Raw genomic sequence first — 17,479 nt, forward strand, 5'->3', positions numbered from 1 at the left:
TAAAGGAACTATAGTATGCATTTTCATATCCAAATCTCTTCAGTTTCTCATGATCCTGTGCTACCAAATGTGTCTCCTGCAAAAAAATCACTTCCATCTCACTTGTTTTACACTTCAACATCACTTTGCCCCTCTTTATCGTATTATTCATTCCATTAACGTTTAACGACATCATTTTTATACCTTTAACCTCTGTCATCCTATCTATCAGTCCCCCCCATGTCACAGTCATTCCCCCCTCCGGTTGTAGCCTCCGCTCTCTTCACCGAATACATATAATGATTAACATAAATAAAAAACATAAACTTTACATAAAGTGCTCCCAAGGCGTTCGGGGGGTCCCTGTGTCCCCCCCTGTCCCCTGCTGGTGGGTGAGGGGTAATTGCTCTCCTAGCGAGAGGCCCCCTACTGACGGCTTGGGGGTTTGAAACCCTTACCCCCAACCGCTCGTCATATTTGTCCAGCCTTCTTACTGTTTTTATTGCTGTCGAGCTCCTGGTCAAAAGCGCTCTGTCCTTCATTCTGATCAAAGACCCCCATTTCCTAGGTCCCTCTCAGTGTGGCTCATATGTTCTAATGTCCCTCCTTCCTCCCAAACACGTGTGGTGTCTTCTGTGTACCCCTTTTACTTTCTTTTCCTCCCCTCTATTTTCTATGTGATGTCCATTTATCCCCTTAATCCCTTCCAACTGTGTTGCTCACAGCGTGTGTCTATGTATTCGTTTCAATATGTTCTGTGTTCCGTCTATTTTACCTAATTATATTTCCATTTATTTCCTCCATCAGCATGTGTATTATGTGTCCATGTATACGTTATGTTCGTTCCTATATCCTGCCTCTACCTGGGAATGTGTGTTTATGTATATGTTATTTCGGTTTCTATAGTTTGTCTCTATTTGGATAGCTTTTTCAATCTCTTGTGCGTGTACTCATCCGTTCGTCTCCTCCCGCCTCCTCTCTCTTCCTTCTCCGTCTCTGGCCTCCTCGTCTGTCCCCGCCTTCGGTCTGTCACGTCTCACCTCGGCCTTCTCCTCTCCTCCCTCCTCTCCCGGGTTTCGATCTCCTACTCTGGTCCATCTGCGTGCTTTCTCCAATCTCTGCTGCAGGCTCAGCGTCTGGCCCTCCTTTCCCCTTCCTTCTCCGTCCTCCGCCATCTGCATCCCCCGTCGCCTCATCTCCTCCCGCGCCGTCGCGTACGTCACCGTCCCTTCCTTCCAGTGAATCCTTAGCGAGATCATGGGTGATTGGAATTTCATTCCGTTTTCTTTCAGAATTCTCTTCAGTCCCGCGTAGGACCTGCGTGTTATTGCTACCGCTGTCGAGTAATCGTGATCAAACGACAGTCTTTTCCCCTCGATTTCTATCTTCTTGGTCCACGCGGTTCTGAGTATCAATTCCTTAATCTCAAATCTCAGAAAGTTAATAATCACCGCCCTCGGAGGTCTGTCCGGTTTCGGTCTCGGAGCCAACGCCCTGTGGGCCCTCTGTATCTCCATTTTTTCCAGTCCCGTCTCCTCCAGTTGTTCCTTGATAAGCTTTTCCACATATTGGGTCACCGATTCCCCTTCGACTCCTTCTTTCAATCCCCATATTCTGATGTTATTTCTCCGTGACCTCCCCTCCATGTCCGATAGCTTTGTCTCCATCTGTTCTTGTTGTTGAATCGCACACGTTAGTACCTCGTGTATCTCTGTGTTCCATTCCTCCGCTTGCGCCGTTCTTGTCTGTAACTCGTTACGTTTCTGTCCTGTTCCGCCATCTTCTCATCCAACCTTTTGAGTTTTGTATTCATTTCACCTCTGAAGTCCTCCTGTTCCTTCCTCAATTCCTCCCGTAACTTCCCAATATCGTTCCTTATCGTGTCCGTGTTCAGTTTTATCGTCGCTGTTATGGTCTCCAATATCCCGGCCTGCATGACCACGGCCCATCCTGGCATTCCCGTGCTTGTCCCAGCCGATCCTCCTCCTTCCTCTGCCTGACCCTTCTCGGTCTCGTTTCGGGGGCTCTGTTCCATCAAACTCTCCTCTTCCCGTGAGTCCTCCATTTCTCTCTCCTTCACAATTGTTTTTTCCTCCTTCCTTCTCGTTTGCATTTTCATTTTTAATCACTTTTCGGGTCCTTTTTTATCCGTTTTTTCACTCTTTTGACCAGGAGCTGACCATGACCGTGTTACCCTTCCGCTCTCATACCGGAAGCCCCGACTCTTACTTTTAAACCGAACATAGCACAATTTTACACTTACTGTATAGTTCTGTATATTTCATAGAATGTAACATAGGAAATGTATATCCCAGGCCGTATTTTATTCTTTAGGCTTATTTGAATTCTTATTTGTGATTTTTGGTTTTGTCTACCTAAATGTTTACTGTTTACTGTGAGCCATGTGTAGTGCCAAATTTCCCTCGGGATGAATAAAGTATTTTTATTCTATTCTATTCTGTCCCAGGGACCCCATCTAACGAAATCGTAAGGTTCCCTGTACGATTCTGTCTCCTCATGGTGTCGAAGTGTCCTTGAGCAAGACACTTACTGTATCCCCTAACTACTCCAGATGAGCAGGTTGGCACCTTGCATGTGAATGTGTGAGTGAGTGGGTGAGTGAGTGAGTGTGTGGATGGATGGATGTGAGTGAGTGGGTGAGTGAGTGAGTGTGTGGATGGATGTGTGAGTGAGTGTGTGGATGGATGTGTGAGTGAGTGGATGTCAGGACTCCAGTTCAGTTGACTAAGCACGGTGAAGACAGCTACACAGGCCATATTTTATTCATTTTAAATGTTTGTTTTAAACCTTTTTTAATTCTTTTTCTATTTTTCTCCCATCCCGTTACACATTCGTTGTGCCAATTCTTCCCTCCCGTCTTGAACGTTGCTCGCATATGCCCCCCACTGGCCGGTTGTAGGGAGGATAGAAGCCTTGCATCACGTGTCCCCTCTAATACACGTGGAGGCAGCCAGTCACATCTTTTCACCTGCCAGAGCGGACTCTCATTGGCGAGGTGTAACGTATGGGAGGCTCACACTACCCCCGCCATTTCCTGTCTCTGCTGTGCAGGCGTCCCCCAACCGACCTGTAGGAGTCGCTGTCCACAACGTCCAGATTACCACCCATCGACTTCCACCCTCTAACTCTGCCAATTGAGTTAGTATGACGGCTGGCCCAAGCCGGAGGCAACGCAGACAGCTGGAGTCGAACCTGGTGTCTCTTGCGTTTGTGACGAGCACAATGTCCGCTGCGCCACCCAGCCGCCTTTCTTTTTTAATTCTTTTTTATTTGATTCATTTGAATGTTTTCTATTTTTTTATTTTCCTTCTGCTGTGAAGCACCTTGAGAGCTCGCAGTTTGAAGTGTGCTATATAAATTAAATCTATTATTTATTATTATTATCATAGATTATTCCATTTTAATAATCCACTTTGAAGTCTATACATTTCTTTATTTTTCAGACTTGGGAAGTTTTAACTGGACTAATACAAATAGATATATAATGTAAATGTGAAAATTACCGTACTTTTCGGACTATAAGCCGCGGCTTTTCCCCCCATTTTTCGACCCTGCGGCTTATATAACGGTGCGGCTTATATGTGGACCAAACCCTAAAATATTGCTTTTTTTACTGCATTGAAATGTTATTTATCTGTTCCCTTATTTGCTAAACTTAATACAACTTGTAAATGAGTTAATTCTTGTTATTTGTCCGACAGTATTGTGACAATCCGCACGAACCCTTACATATGGTAATTAAACATTAAAACACCTGCGGCTTATAGTCCAGTGCGGCTTATATATGTACACATCATTCAATTTAGCTGCTGCGGCTTATAGTCAGGTGCGGCTTATAGTGCGAAAAGTACGGTATGTTAGTTATTCCCTCGTTTCAAAATTATAAATCCACAGATTAGCCTACAAACCATGCTAAGTGTACGATAAGAAGCCCCTGCTCATGTCTAACGATGCATGGCAAACTGATCAAAGTAATTCTTCAGTGGTAGAAACTACAGAATAATCTGCAATTCTAATCTGAAGTTACACGCATCCTAACCCTAACCACATACCCAATAGCCATTAATAATTGATTTCACTCTACCTCAAATAAGAATGTTGCTTGTTCAATGTGTTTTTCCATAACAGTCATACATTATCTGACAAATGTTAAAGGAACACACCAACATTATGGGAAACCTGCGTAGTCTTCTCCAGTCGGACAAGAAGATGGATACCAATGTCCTCTGTGCATTCAGTCAAAATCTATCCAACTGCAAGCTAGCCGGTCGCCGTCGGTTGTGTGATAGTAAAGGGTTAACGTTCTGTCGTGTGGCAGTGAAAGGGGGCTGTTGTGTGGCAGTGAAAGGGTTAAAGGAAAATAACCAAACGCTAAATGAAGCACAGAATCTCTTCAGTACCTTGTAGTCGGTCTTTATTGACAAAATGGTTCAAACAAAAAGGAAACGAACTGTCACAAACTGAACACAAATGACCAGATGGCTGACAAACGATAAGATCTTAACCACCACAAGGTGTGTGACCTCAACAGCCCGTCCTCCCTACAACCCTGCGGTGTTTGCGGAGAGTGAGTTTCTCCTGGGAGTGACGTGTGGAATGTGTGGCAGAGGTCCTTGTGGCATCGAGAGTTACAAAGAAATCACTTACAAAAAACATTATCACATTTACAAGCAACGGCGAGGCGTCTCGACAACAGCTGTAAACAACTCAACTAAACGGGCCGGTGTCATCGGGTGTTTGTTTTTGACCCGGTATGTCTGCTAAATAAAAAAGAAATATGATCGTAAACCGTCATGATCGTCCGCCCAGACAAACTCACCCCACAAACACATTTCATTTTCAAACAACCAAACTGCCCCCAAAACACTAACCCATAATGACCCCATTATGTCTGTGGGTTTTTCACACCATCAGTGCTAAAAAGGGGCGGTGCAGTCCACCATAACTGTATACATGAATACAGTCAACCATAACTTTATATATCGGTCTATATATAGAGATATATATATGAAATATAAGCAGGGCTTAGCTCCACTTCACTTGTGGCTAAGTGCATGTAAGAAACGTGAGAGTTGTAACTTTTCTGCGTGCGTGTGGTCTGCACAGGCTGATGGTGTAGAGAGCACCCTCTGCAGGGTTGTGGATGATGGTCTTCATCACAGGCTGATGGTGTAGAGAGCGCCCCCTGCAGGGTTGTGGAGGATGGTCTTCACAGGCCGATGGTGTAGGAGCGCCCCCTGCAGGGTTGTGGATGAAGGTCTTCAGAGGCCGATGGTGTAGGAGCGCCCTGCCGGGTTGTGGATGGCGGAGCAGGAGGGCTCTGTCACGGCCCACTCGTACCACACCTTCTTCCCGTTGTTGCAGCGCCAGAACCGCACCGTGACGCTGTCCTCCTGCCTCAGCGGCATGGGTTGCTACAAGATGGAGGGAGAGAGAAAGTCAATGAGTTAAATGTGTTCACAAAAACAAGGTTTTCCCTTTAAAGTCTTAGCGCGTATACAGCACTCGCTGATGGCAAAAGAATTATTGGTAAGCGCTGTAGCTAACGAGCGTCCGCTTCGAACGATACCCCACGTGGGTGGGTGTGAGTGGGGGAAGTGACGAGTGAAAATTTGTTGTGACTGAAGCTTCAGAACGCATGGTGGTGGATAGCCATTTTGGATTTTCACGTATATATTTATTTTGGTACACGGTTTACTAAAACTGCTAATTTTTTATGGATTTTTATCAAACCTGAACCTGTACTACATAAGACTTCAGGCTATGGAACTGAAGGAATATTCTCGAATGTCCCATAAGGGCATGACCGGTCACTGACTGGAGTTAACTGACCAAGCAGTTCCTCTGTCCACCACTGGTAATAGTTCCTCATTCCATTTGACTGTGACCAAACGTTGCCCCTAATAAGGGTACCTCGTCCTCAGGCCACTCAAGCAAGAGACTGTGACTCACCACGTAGTCACCTCAAACATTGGGGGCTTCAGCCCGGGGGGTTCCCCCCCCTTTTTTCTTTTACAGAAATACGCAATTTTAGAGTAATTGGAGACGAATACTGAATAACTAGATTAGGTTTTTAAAGTGAGGTCCAGGTCCATGAGAGGGATCTGGGCAGTCCCCATAGATAATTCAAAGTTAACAGGACCAAATCATCAGTTTCTTATTTATTTAACCTTTATTTAGCCAGATAAAACATTGATCTGGTCCAAGAGGCCCCAACAGGAGTACAAATATACACATATATATATAATACATATACATACATACACACACATATACACCAATAACAAAATAAAAAGTTAAGAATCATACACATAATAAACAAACAAACAAACATATGCACAGCCTATGTACAAAAGAAATAAACAGTTAATCTCTAGTCTTTACAGTTTTCTTCGATTGCATAAACACTCAAATCAAAAGTATTACACAATTATCAAAATCATCAGTCTGCATCATTGATTTGGGTATATGGAGATAAATAAATTATATTTTCATCAGTCTACAGCATTGGTCTTGTGTAGTGTTTGGTGAATTTATTGTACATTTGCACATTCTCTGTGTACTTCACTTACAGTACTCTAATCACATTTAGTAGAATTGCTAAATGTGTTTTAGGTTAAGTACAGCAGTGTGTAACTGGTTCAAACAGAATTAAGTCATAAATGTAGTTTTTATAAATTACTGTATAGTTTTGACAAGTGTTCAATTTAGCAAAGGATCTGAGGTGTTCTGATAATTGTGTGTGTGGTTGTGCTAATTGTGTGTAGTGTTTTGATACACCGGACCCCGTTTTCAAAATCGTGCTTAAGCAATCGGGGAAAAAACTGTATCGTGTGTTTCATTATATACATGTTTCAGTTTTCTCATAAAAAAAGATTTTTGGGTCTTTTCCTGCCTTTGGTCCGCTTTGCATTCACATCTCAAATGAACCGCAGCATGGTTCCCTTGCAAGAGTGAATGAGCTTTCACACCACCCCAAACCAACCAGACTATCAGAGGAAATGAACCAGGGTTCGATTAAAGCTTATTATAGTTTATCAGTATCATGAGCATGTCTTTGTCAGTGGACACTGGACATGGGTATGGATGGCTCCAGGTGCTGCTGCGTTAAAGTGCACATCTTCAATACCTATCTGTACTATTTAAAAGCACAGTGCAGGACACACTCAAAGGTTATCGCACCTCAGAGATGGCAGTGGACATGTATGACAGGACAAAGGCCATATGTAATGGCCTTGGGATTGAGGAACATACTACCAGCCAAAGGAGGAAGCAGAAAAGGATGGACGAGTATGTAGTGGAGTCATCTTGTGGCACAAGCTCAGACTCAGCTCAGGAGATCAGCTGAGACAGAGACTGTTCTATCCAGTCCTCGACAGAATGCTGCAAGAGCTTGAGAGCAGGTTCTCATGAGTTGGAGAACAACTTATGAGAGGCATACAGGCATGTTATCCAGCCTCAGACCAGTTTCTCTCAGTGGAATTGCTGCAACCCCTCGCCACACATTACAATATCCAACTACTGAGAGATCACAGTTGCAAAGTGTTTCCTGGCCAGGACAGGCAGAGATGCAGTCCCTACTATCCAAAGTGTCTTTTTCCTTCTGGATGATAATAATAATAATGCATTTTATTTATAAGGCGGCTTTCAGGACACTAAAAAAAAAAAGTCCACAAATCGGTGAATGAAAAAATTATAGGATCAAATGAAAACTACTACTTACTAACTAACACTAACAAACATTCAGCACAGACAATGGGAATGCTGCCATCTAAAGAAAAAAAAGAAAGAAAGAAAAAAAGTTAAAAAAAAAAATGTAACGCTCCGGGGCTAGGAGAAAAACATCCAGGGCTAAAGCCCCGGAAGCCCAGGGCTAACAACGCCACTGATTGCCAGCCATTGTGCCCATCATTGTACCCAGTCTGCCACCGTTGAAAGCCTATAGAGATGTTTACCTTCTTTGCAGGGCTATAACTTTTAAAATTGTATTGCTATATTGACATTACTATGGCCCATTCAACATCGATTATCTATCGTTCCGGATGTGGGAACGTTATATTTTTTCATTCATACATTGTTGTGTTAATACCGTCTATAATATAAGTATAATATAAGTAACTTGAACTTGAAGTATGTTTTAAGCTTTTCTGCTGTAATTCCAAAAACGCTAGTTATAGGCCCAAAACGCATATGATAGATTATCGATTGCAGTTTCTTTCCTATACACGCTATATTAAAAAATTCAAATGTATATGATCGGTATACATTATGCGTCATCATGCGTGAAGGAAAGGGGGGGGTCGTTTATAATTCCTTGATAGTCAGTAACGGCTTTATTTAGTATGGGTTGATATAGGGCTGGGTGATATGACGATATTATATAAATATCGGGTACAGTTCATTAACAATTTTTTTTTACCATATCGTGGATATCGTGATGTTTTGCCCAAGAGGATTGTGTCACGTCAAACTGGTCCACACGTTCAAACTTTTGAACAATGCCGCCCCCACACACACACTACTGCATCAAAGTTACTACTTATGATAAAGGCATTCGTTTTGTGGCATTAACGTTAGTTACACGTTCAATAACATCAGCGTATTTACCCAAACATAGCAACGAGGACGACATAGATCGCAAGCATTACTCGAGTTGTGCCCATTCTGCGGTCTGTTAACCCTTTATCTGCCAGGGATTATTCTGATCTTAATCCCCTCTGCCACCACTATAAGAGATGTTCCCCTTCTTTGCAGGGCTATAACCTTTTAAATTGTATTGCTAAATTGAGATTACTATGGCCCATTCAACGTCAAGTATCTATCGTTTAGGATGTAGCAACATTCTACTTTTTCATTCACAAATACGGTCTAAAGTATAAATATGTTTTTATCGTTTTCTGCAGCATTCTGCAGAACGTGATTTATAGCCCTAAATACATATTAGATCATCAAATGTAGTTTGATACCGATTGACGTCATAATAAAACTTTCAATTGCACAAGGTCCTAAACGTCTTGCCTCATCATCTGCTGGTGACCGGAGGGGGGGGGGGGGTTTATAAGTCTGTGGCCGACGTTAAATCATTTATGTAGTATGGGCGATATATATATCAGGGGTATATCCTGTATAAGACATTTGACTAAATGGTAATTTCATTGGATATGCACTGTGAATTAATGCTTGTATATCTTATCGTGTGTTGTCATGTTTGTTTATATGTCTGTTTAAAAAATAATAAAAAAATAACATAAAAAGTTTAATAATCAAACACGCTAAAACTCACCGCTGCTTCCTCTGACTGTTGGGTGATCAGCGTGGAGCAGAAATATCTCTATTATGGGATGTTGATATATGCGATCCATTTCCAGGTTGTATAATAGTATATACGTCCAAATCATGTTGTTTATAGAGTTATTGGCAACTGATCGCTGTCCAGTGTGTCGAGCTAGAGTCCCGCTAACGATAGCGAGTGCCCGGACCGAATATGGATGAGCACCACTTCCGGCGCGTCACTTCCTGTTTGGGCGATCCGCCGATCGGCCACCAGATGCCGCTCTTGAACCGTTGGAGAGTTGAGAGGAGATCAACAGGAGATCCCAAGTCTCCGTGGGTAAAATATGATTGCCATCACAGATTTTTGAAATATTGATCTCAAAGACGCCTTACGCCGTCATTGGCAGATTACGCATGGCGGAGAATGACGGATAAAGGGTTAATAAAGTTTTCAATCAGACAGATGTATGGAAAGGCTTTTATTATAACATTCGTTGCAGTAAAATCATTATGCCTCGTTTAGTCATCCTGCGGTGCGCTGGTAATCTTATCGTCGGCCCGCGGGAGCTACCGTTGTTGTTGTGTTGAGCTCTCGTCAAAATCAATGGAGGACATTCTGGAATGTAAAACACGAATAGCGCTTGCCGATTGGTGCTAAGAACAGCAGGGCGGGTGCAAGCGGTGTGACGTAATTGGCAGACTCGACTGTCAATCAAAATTATTCCGTTGCCGGCTGAATGATTGAATTAATGAAAACTTGTATTAACAGATTGCAGAATGGGTACAATACAGTACAGCTCAATACAACAACAGTGGACTGGAGGATGAAGACCAGAAAAATACTTTCGGCTTTTTTACATAAGGGTCCTCCATTTTCAATTAATCAAAACATTTAGAGACATACAAATATACAGTAGTTTCATAAAAATGCTAAAATGCTATTGATTGATTGATTAAAAACTTTATTAACATATTGCAGAATGGGTACAGTACAGCTCAATACATACAATTGTTAAGGGGATGCAGACCAGAGAAAGACTGTCTTGTTTACATCAGGGTCCCCCATTTTCAATTCATCATATTTCATATCTAAATCATATAATATCTCATTGCTAAATATATGCAATATATAATCTAATAATCCAATAATCTAAAATCTAATATATAATATAAAAATGCTAAATGCATGGGTATTTTATTTTGTCTTTAATACTTTGGTCGCCAGGCTTATATTCTTAATATACCATCCTCCGCCAGCTCTATTTGTCTATGGAGAAGTTCCCCTTCTTTGCAGGGCTATAACTTTTTAAATTGTATTGTTAAATTGACATTACTATGGCCCATTCAACATCAAGTATCTATTGTTCAGGGTGTAGCAACGTTATACTTTTTCATTCACATATTCATACTAAAATACGGTCTAAAGTATAAGTACGTTTTTATCGTTTTCTGCAGCTTTCTCCAGAACGTGATTTATAGACCTAAATGCATTATATTGATGATCAAATACAGTTTGATAGCAATCTGCGCGAGATAAAACATTTCAAACGGACGTGCTCCTAGAAGTTACTACTGATCATCTGATGTTGACCGGATGGGGGGGGGGGGGGGGGGGTCGTTTATAATTCCGTGGCCAACGTTAGATGATTCATCTAGTGTGGGTGATATGATCATCAGAGCAGTTTATATCGAACACGTTAAAAAATAACGCTGAATCTTACCGTAGCTTCCTCATAGCGTTGGGCGATGAGCGTGGAGCAGAAATATTCCCATTATGGGATGTAGAAATATGCTATCCATTTCCAGGTTGTATAATAGTATATACGTCCAAATCATGTTGTTTATCGAGTTATTGGTAACGGATTGCTATCCGTTGTGTCTAGCTCGAGTCCTGGGACTATTAGCGAGTGATCGGACCGAATTGGAATGAGCACCATCTTCCATTTCCTGTTTCCGCTCTGGGCGATCCGCCGATCGGCCACCAGATGGCGCTCCTGAACCGTTGGAGAGTTGAGAGGGGATCAACAGTAGATCTCAAGTCTCCGGGGGAGAAATATGATTTCGATCACAGATTTTTGAAATATTGATATCAAAGACGTGGTACGGCGTCTTTGGCAGAATGAGCATGGCGAGGAATGACGTGGTACGGCGTTTTTGGCGACCATAGTGTTAATGTTAGCTTGCAAACTCAAATACTGTCTTGGTAAGCCTCATAATGAATTGTTTGGGGGAAAAAAAGAAAAACATTGTGATGTGTATCGCCGAAAGGTCAGAAAATATAGTGATATCATATTTAGGCCATATCGCCCAGCCCTAGGTTGATATATTGATCAGATGGTTTGCAGTGAAATGAATAAACAATCGGGCTGAAAATAACGTTACTGTCCTCTTACCGTTCGCCGATGAGACTGGGGGAAAAATATCCCAATTATTTGACACCGATCTCCTACATCCATTTCCGGTTTGTATGGCGCAATAAACGCCAAAATCATATCGATTATTACGTTTAGAAAGCGATCCAAATGCACTATAGTGTTTGTCTGGAGTCCCGTAACAAGATATTACTGCCGGAGGGATTTCCTCGATGCACCAGCGCCACTTCCGGTTTTGGCGAGAGTGTAACTCGCCCGACCATCCACCAGGCGGCAGTATTGAGGCGTTGCAATCTCATACAGGGTCCCGCTGCAGTCCGGAGGTTGGCTGGATGAATTATGAACGCCATGGCGATTTTTTTTTATATTGATCCCAAAAACGATTTACGATGTTGTTGGCGTTCAACGGATGGCGGGCAAACACGTCGTAAGTCGTTTTTGGTGACCAATGTGTTAACTGGCACCGAGGACGATTTGCCCACCGGTGGGATGTGCCACTTTGCAAGCGGTTAGCGGCTCGGGTCTGCATTTTTAAATACATATATATTAGGGCTGTCAGTTTATCGTGTTAATTATTGATTAATTACACAGCAAATTATCGCGTTATGAAAATTAACACAAAATTAATAAAAAATAAATAAAAGAAAAATTTATTAAATATATATATATTTTTTTATCTCATTCATTCCATAAGAACGTAGCATAAACATTTAGACTTTTTTTTTTGTCCATTTGCATGTTCTTGGTATCTGATTCTAGGGACATCTATGGATCTCAGGGAATGTATTCCCAGTGTCAGAAATACTGTGTCTGTTACTAGGCTTGAGTAAATTGTAATGAACCAAATGAGAATATCTGTTTGACTGAATAACACCATGCTAAAATTTACCAGACCTGAAAAATCTAAGCAAATGGATAAAGGGAAGATTATTAAACAGAAGGTTTTATAGATACAGTACTGAATTCTGCCATCCGGACACATGCAATTTTAAATATGATTATAGAATATAATATATCAGGCCTAAAATGGTTATGCGATAAAAATGCGATTAATTACAAATCCTGTAATTAATTAGATACATTTTTTTATTCGCCTGACAGCACTAATATATATATATATATATAGAATTAAAGCCCTATTTGTTGTCTGTCGACCTCAGGCGACAAAATCAGTTCAGCGGTTCTCGAGTTACATGCCGATATGTGAGGCGTGCGCCATTGTACACGGCAGAGTCAGATTACCACCCCTGACTCCCAGGGCTCTAGCTCAATCCTTTGGTGATCTCGAAAATGATTGGACAGGTTTGTAGCCAATGAGTGTGGCTTTCCAATGTTACCCCACGTAGGGATGTGTGAATCAGGGATCTAGGTGAAAAGTCCAAAGCGAAAACCGGAAGAGAAAAAAACACAGAATGAATTGAAGTCAATGAGGAAATGGAAACCTGGAGAGCTTTTTCTTTTGTACATAGTTTACCAAAATCACAATATTTTTTTTATCCTCTTTTTCTCCGCCTGATTTTCTATGCTTTTCTCCCCATCCCAATTTTAGTCGTTATGCCAATTCCCCCCCTCACCTACCTGGTTGTTGTGCGCATGTTGCCCCTACTGGTCGGTATAGTACGCCTGGCAATGTGTGCGCGCTGGAGGGGAGGGACCCAAGACTGTCTCCTCACCCACTCCAAAGCCAAAACTCCTGCGCCTATTATGACGGCAACTGTAGTCTAAGCCCTCCCCTCTGGTACTAGCTAATGGCAACTGTAATTAGTCTAGGCCGGAACCTCTCTCCGTCCTCCCTCCCACCCCTCGGGGTGCTTCTGAGACACACGGACGAAGAACATGTATCAACAAATGTGCATGTTTGTATTAATTAAGGGTTGTGCCATTATTGCTATGCAAATGTAATAATTGTGAATAATTTCCTGTAATGAGTTGTATGTGTTGTTTCAAGCATCCTTGACTTCCAAGGACAACGATGTAAATAAGTCATTGCGCCTTTTTCGTTCCTATCCTTGACAAAAGCAAATATGTGATGTAATAATCTGTATATGTTTTGTTGTCTAAAATAAATACCATACCATACAAGGGAACCCTGAAGTCTACCACATGCGGAGACAGCCAGCGGCTCTCTTTTCACCTGGCAGCGCGGACTCTCATTGGTGAAGTGTAACGCGTGGGAGGTCACGCTGCCTTCACCACTTCCTGCCTTTCGCTGAGCAGGCGCCCAGACCTGACCTGTAGGCATCGCTGTCCACAACGCCAGATTCCCACCCACGACTTCCCTCCCGCTAACTCAGCCAAACGAGTTAGCAGGGCTCTACGCTAACCTTTTTCCCAAGGAGCACATGTGCTCCTAAATGAAAAAATTTAGGAGCACACAAAAATATTTAGGAGCACAGTGAAAATATTTCAAGTAACAGAGTTTATTTTTTTTATTAATGTATATTTGTACCGTGTTGTGCGTGTGTAAACGGGACACACATCTGTGCAATAGCACATACCACCAAAGTCACTGGCCCACAGTGTGCGTGTGTGTATCTGCGTGTGCAAATGGGAATGGGACACAACCATTTGAACTATTAAGTGATTAATGCCTACTGTGGAAAAGTTGTAGCCAACAACTAGGCCTAATAAAAAAGGCAGTGACATTGAACTACTGCTACAAAAGTAACAGTCACTTAACTTTAGCTTTTGCACCTTTTATGCATACAATGCCTATGTTTTGGCTAGTGTTGCTCTTCTAGAAAAATAATCCTTTCAGGGTTGCCTATTGAAATACTGTACACCTCCAGTTAGGGCTGGGCGATATGGCCTAAATATGATATCACGTATTTTCTGACCTTTCGGCGATACACGATACACATCACAATGTTTTTCTTTTTTCCCCCAAACAATTAATTATGAGGCTTACCAAGACAGTATTTGAGTTTGCAAGCTAACATTAAAGACAAAATAAAATACCCATGCATTTAGCATTTTTATATTATATATTAGATTTAGATTATTGGATTATTAGATTATATATTGCATATATTTAGCAATGAGATATTATATGATTTAGATATGAAATATGATTAATTGAAAATGGGGGACCATGATGTAAACAAGACGAAAGTCTTTCTCTGGTCTGCATCCCCTTAACAATTGTATGTATTGAGCTGTACTGTACCCATTCTGCAATATGTTAATAAAGTTTTAACATATTATGAAACTATGTCTCTAAATGTTTTGATGAGTTGAAAATGGAGGACCCTTATGTAAAAAAGCCGAAAGTCTTTTTCTGGTCTTCATCCTCCAGTCCACTGTTGTTGGATTGAGCTGTACTGTAGTGTACCCAATCTGCAATCTGTTAATAAAGTTTTCATTCATTCAATCATTCAGCCGGCAACAGAATAATTTTGATCGACAGTCGAGTCTGCCAATTACGTCACACCGCTTGCACCCGCCCTGCTGTTCTTAGCACCAATCGGCAAGCGCTATTCGTTTTTTACATTCCAGAATGTCCTCCATTGATTTTTGACGAGAGCTCAACAACAACGGTAGCTCCCTGCGGCCGACGAGTCAGATTACCAGCGCACCGCAGCATGACTAAACGAGGCATAATGATTTTACTGCAACGAATGTTATAATAAAAGCCGTTCCATACATCTGTCTGATTGAAAACTTTATTAACAGACCGCAGAATGGGCACAACTCGGCACGGGCTGAGATATGAACGAGTATTGCTTGCTATCTATGTCGTCCTCGGACGTTGCTATGTTCGGGTAAATACGCTGATGTTATTGAACGTGTAACTATATAACGTTAATGTCACAAAACGAATGCCTTTGGTAATCATAAGTAGTAACTTTGATGCAGTAGTGTGGGGGCGGTGTTGTTCAAAAGTTTGAACGTGTGGACCAGATTGACGCGACACAATCCTCTTGGGCAAAACATCACGATATCCACGATATGTTAAAAAAGTTTATCGTTAATGAACTGTACCAGATATTTATATAATATTGTCATATCGCCCAGCCCTACCTCCAGTACAGAAACATTGTTTATGAGTTTTCGTGTCAGGTAGACCATTGATTGACAGTCGATTCTAGAATAAAGACTTCTAGTCTAACAATTATTATTATTATTCTGCCAATTATGTCACACCGCTTTCACCCACCTCTGCTGTTGATAACGCTAGCCAAGTTAGCAATACACACACGCACAGTGGGCCAGTGACTTTGGTGTAGTGGTGTAACAATGCATCGATCCTAAGGGGAAAATTCAACTGCATCGATTTGAAAATGTTAGAATAGATTATAATCGCAATTTTAATGTGTACACAGTGTTGCTATTCTCATGTCAGTTACAGCCAACACAACGACATACGCTACTGCATCAACGTTATGATTAACAAAGCAAGGCATTCGTTTTGTTGCATTAACGTTTTATTACTATTGCTATCGATAAATCTAGGTGTTCTAAAATCTATTGCTATTGGTAAGACTAGAATAAGTTACATTAATGTACTGTCTCGGAAAAGTCTCGCTTAGGGCTATGGCGGACTGTCCGGAGGTAAAAAAAGCAAATGAGAGCTTCCGATTGGTCATTTCCTTTCGTTCCCTTGAAACCAGTCACGTCACTCTACTGTGATTGGACCGTTGGCTAGAGTGCAATGTGGGACTTGTAGTTTTTGAACGATTAGCAGCGGAGAGGAAAAAAGTACAACTGAGGTTGTAATCTTCACTTGCACACTGTGCGAGTAATAGGGATTTTCCTACAGTTGCGCAATAACGTTAGCGTGTAGCCATGGCAGACTGATTCATTAAGGGCTCGAAATTGCCTGGGTTTTGGTAATATGCTCCCGAAATGCTCCCGCTGTTTGGCTACTTCTATGTGCAGTGAAAACTACTTGAATGCTTTAGAACCTAGTCATTGATTTAGTTCAGGGTGAGCTAAAATTAGCCGCGGAGCTAACGCTAGTGAGCTAACTCTAGTTAATCAAGCTCTCAGAGAGAGATAAACAGCTGACAGCGGATAGTACAGGTACAAATACAATAAAACAGCGGGTGGGGGCTGTTGTGTAAACCTTGTACTCTTTAGTTCACATATAAGAGACGGAGTGTTTGTTTACTAGTCTGTACTCCGTAAGACAGGAAGTACCGTGGTGCAACATACAAATGTGTCCGTGTAGCAACACAAGCCAATACCTTACAGGACAGGGGCCCGGGGAGGGAGCTCTGTGTGTGTGTGTGTGTGTGTGTGTGTGTGTGTGTGTGTGTGTGTGTGTGTGTGTGTCAGGGTTTCCGTTAGATTTTTTTTTTGCAGGTCTGAGTGTCCGGTAGATTTCAATCTACCGGACAAATGGGATAAATTCCGGTCAGAGTTTATTGAGCTTAAAAACAATTGATAGGCCTATATAAAGAATGACATCATCAAGGCATTTATAATATTTTAACTTAAAACTAGGCTACTTTTGCGTATATACAGTCATTAATATATTCCAAATAAAATAAGTCCCTCGAGACTTCGTGCTGCTGCCGACTTGAGGTGTCGGTGGGCAGTCTGCCCGACCTTAATAAACAGCAGTCTGTTATAATCACATTTTTATGAGCTAACGAATTCCGTTATATTGGACATTTGTATTAATTATATCAAGCGAAGAACTGAGAAATTTGGCAGAGAGAGACGGCAACATTATCGTGGGTTTGCGCCGTGATGTATATCTCCACCTCCCAACGACTTGGTGCTGCTCATAATGTCCGGTGAAAATAATTCCCTCTAAGCACAATTTGATTATTTGAATTGTATTAAAATAGGCTAAAATTAAATAGCCTATGCGATGAACGAAACAATCA

At 41.7% G+C, this 17,479-nt stretch overlaps 1 protein-coding gene across 1 annotated transcript in view; it reads right to left on the bottom strand.

Moving 5' to 3' along the window:
• Window positions 1-4,397: 4,397 nt before the first annotated feature.
• Window positions 4,398-17,479, bottom strand: part of prmt5 (protein arginine methyltransferase 5) — a 108,302-nt gene continuing 95,220 nt past the window's right edge. The window contains exon 16 of the mRNA XM_084311687.1: window positions 4,398-5,414. Within this exon, the coding sequence (XP_084167813.1) occupies window positions 5,262-5,414 (153 nt within the window). The 3' untranslated portion in view covers window positions 4,398-5,261. The remainder of the gene's footprint in view (window positions 5,415-17,479) is intronic.

Source organism: Notolepis coatsorum, assembly GCF_963971535.1.
Source record: "Notolepis coatsorum genome assembly, chromosome: 4".
In the NCBI taxonomy this organism is placed as follows: Eukaryota; Metazoa; Chordata; class Actinopteri; order Aulopiformes; family Paralepididae; genus Notolepis; species Notolepis coatsorum.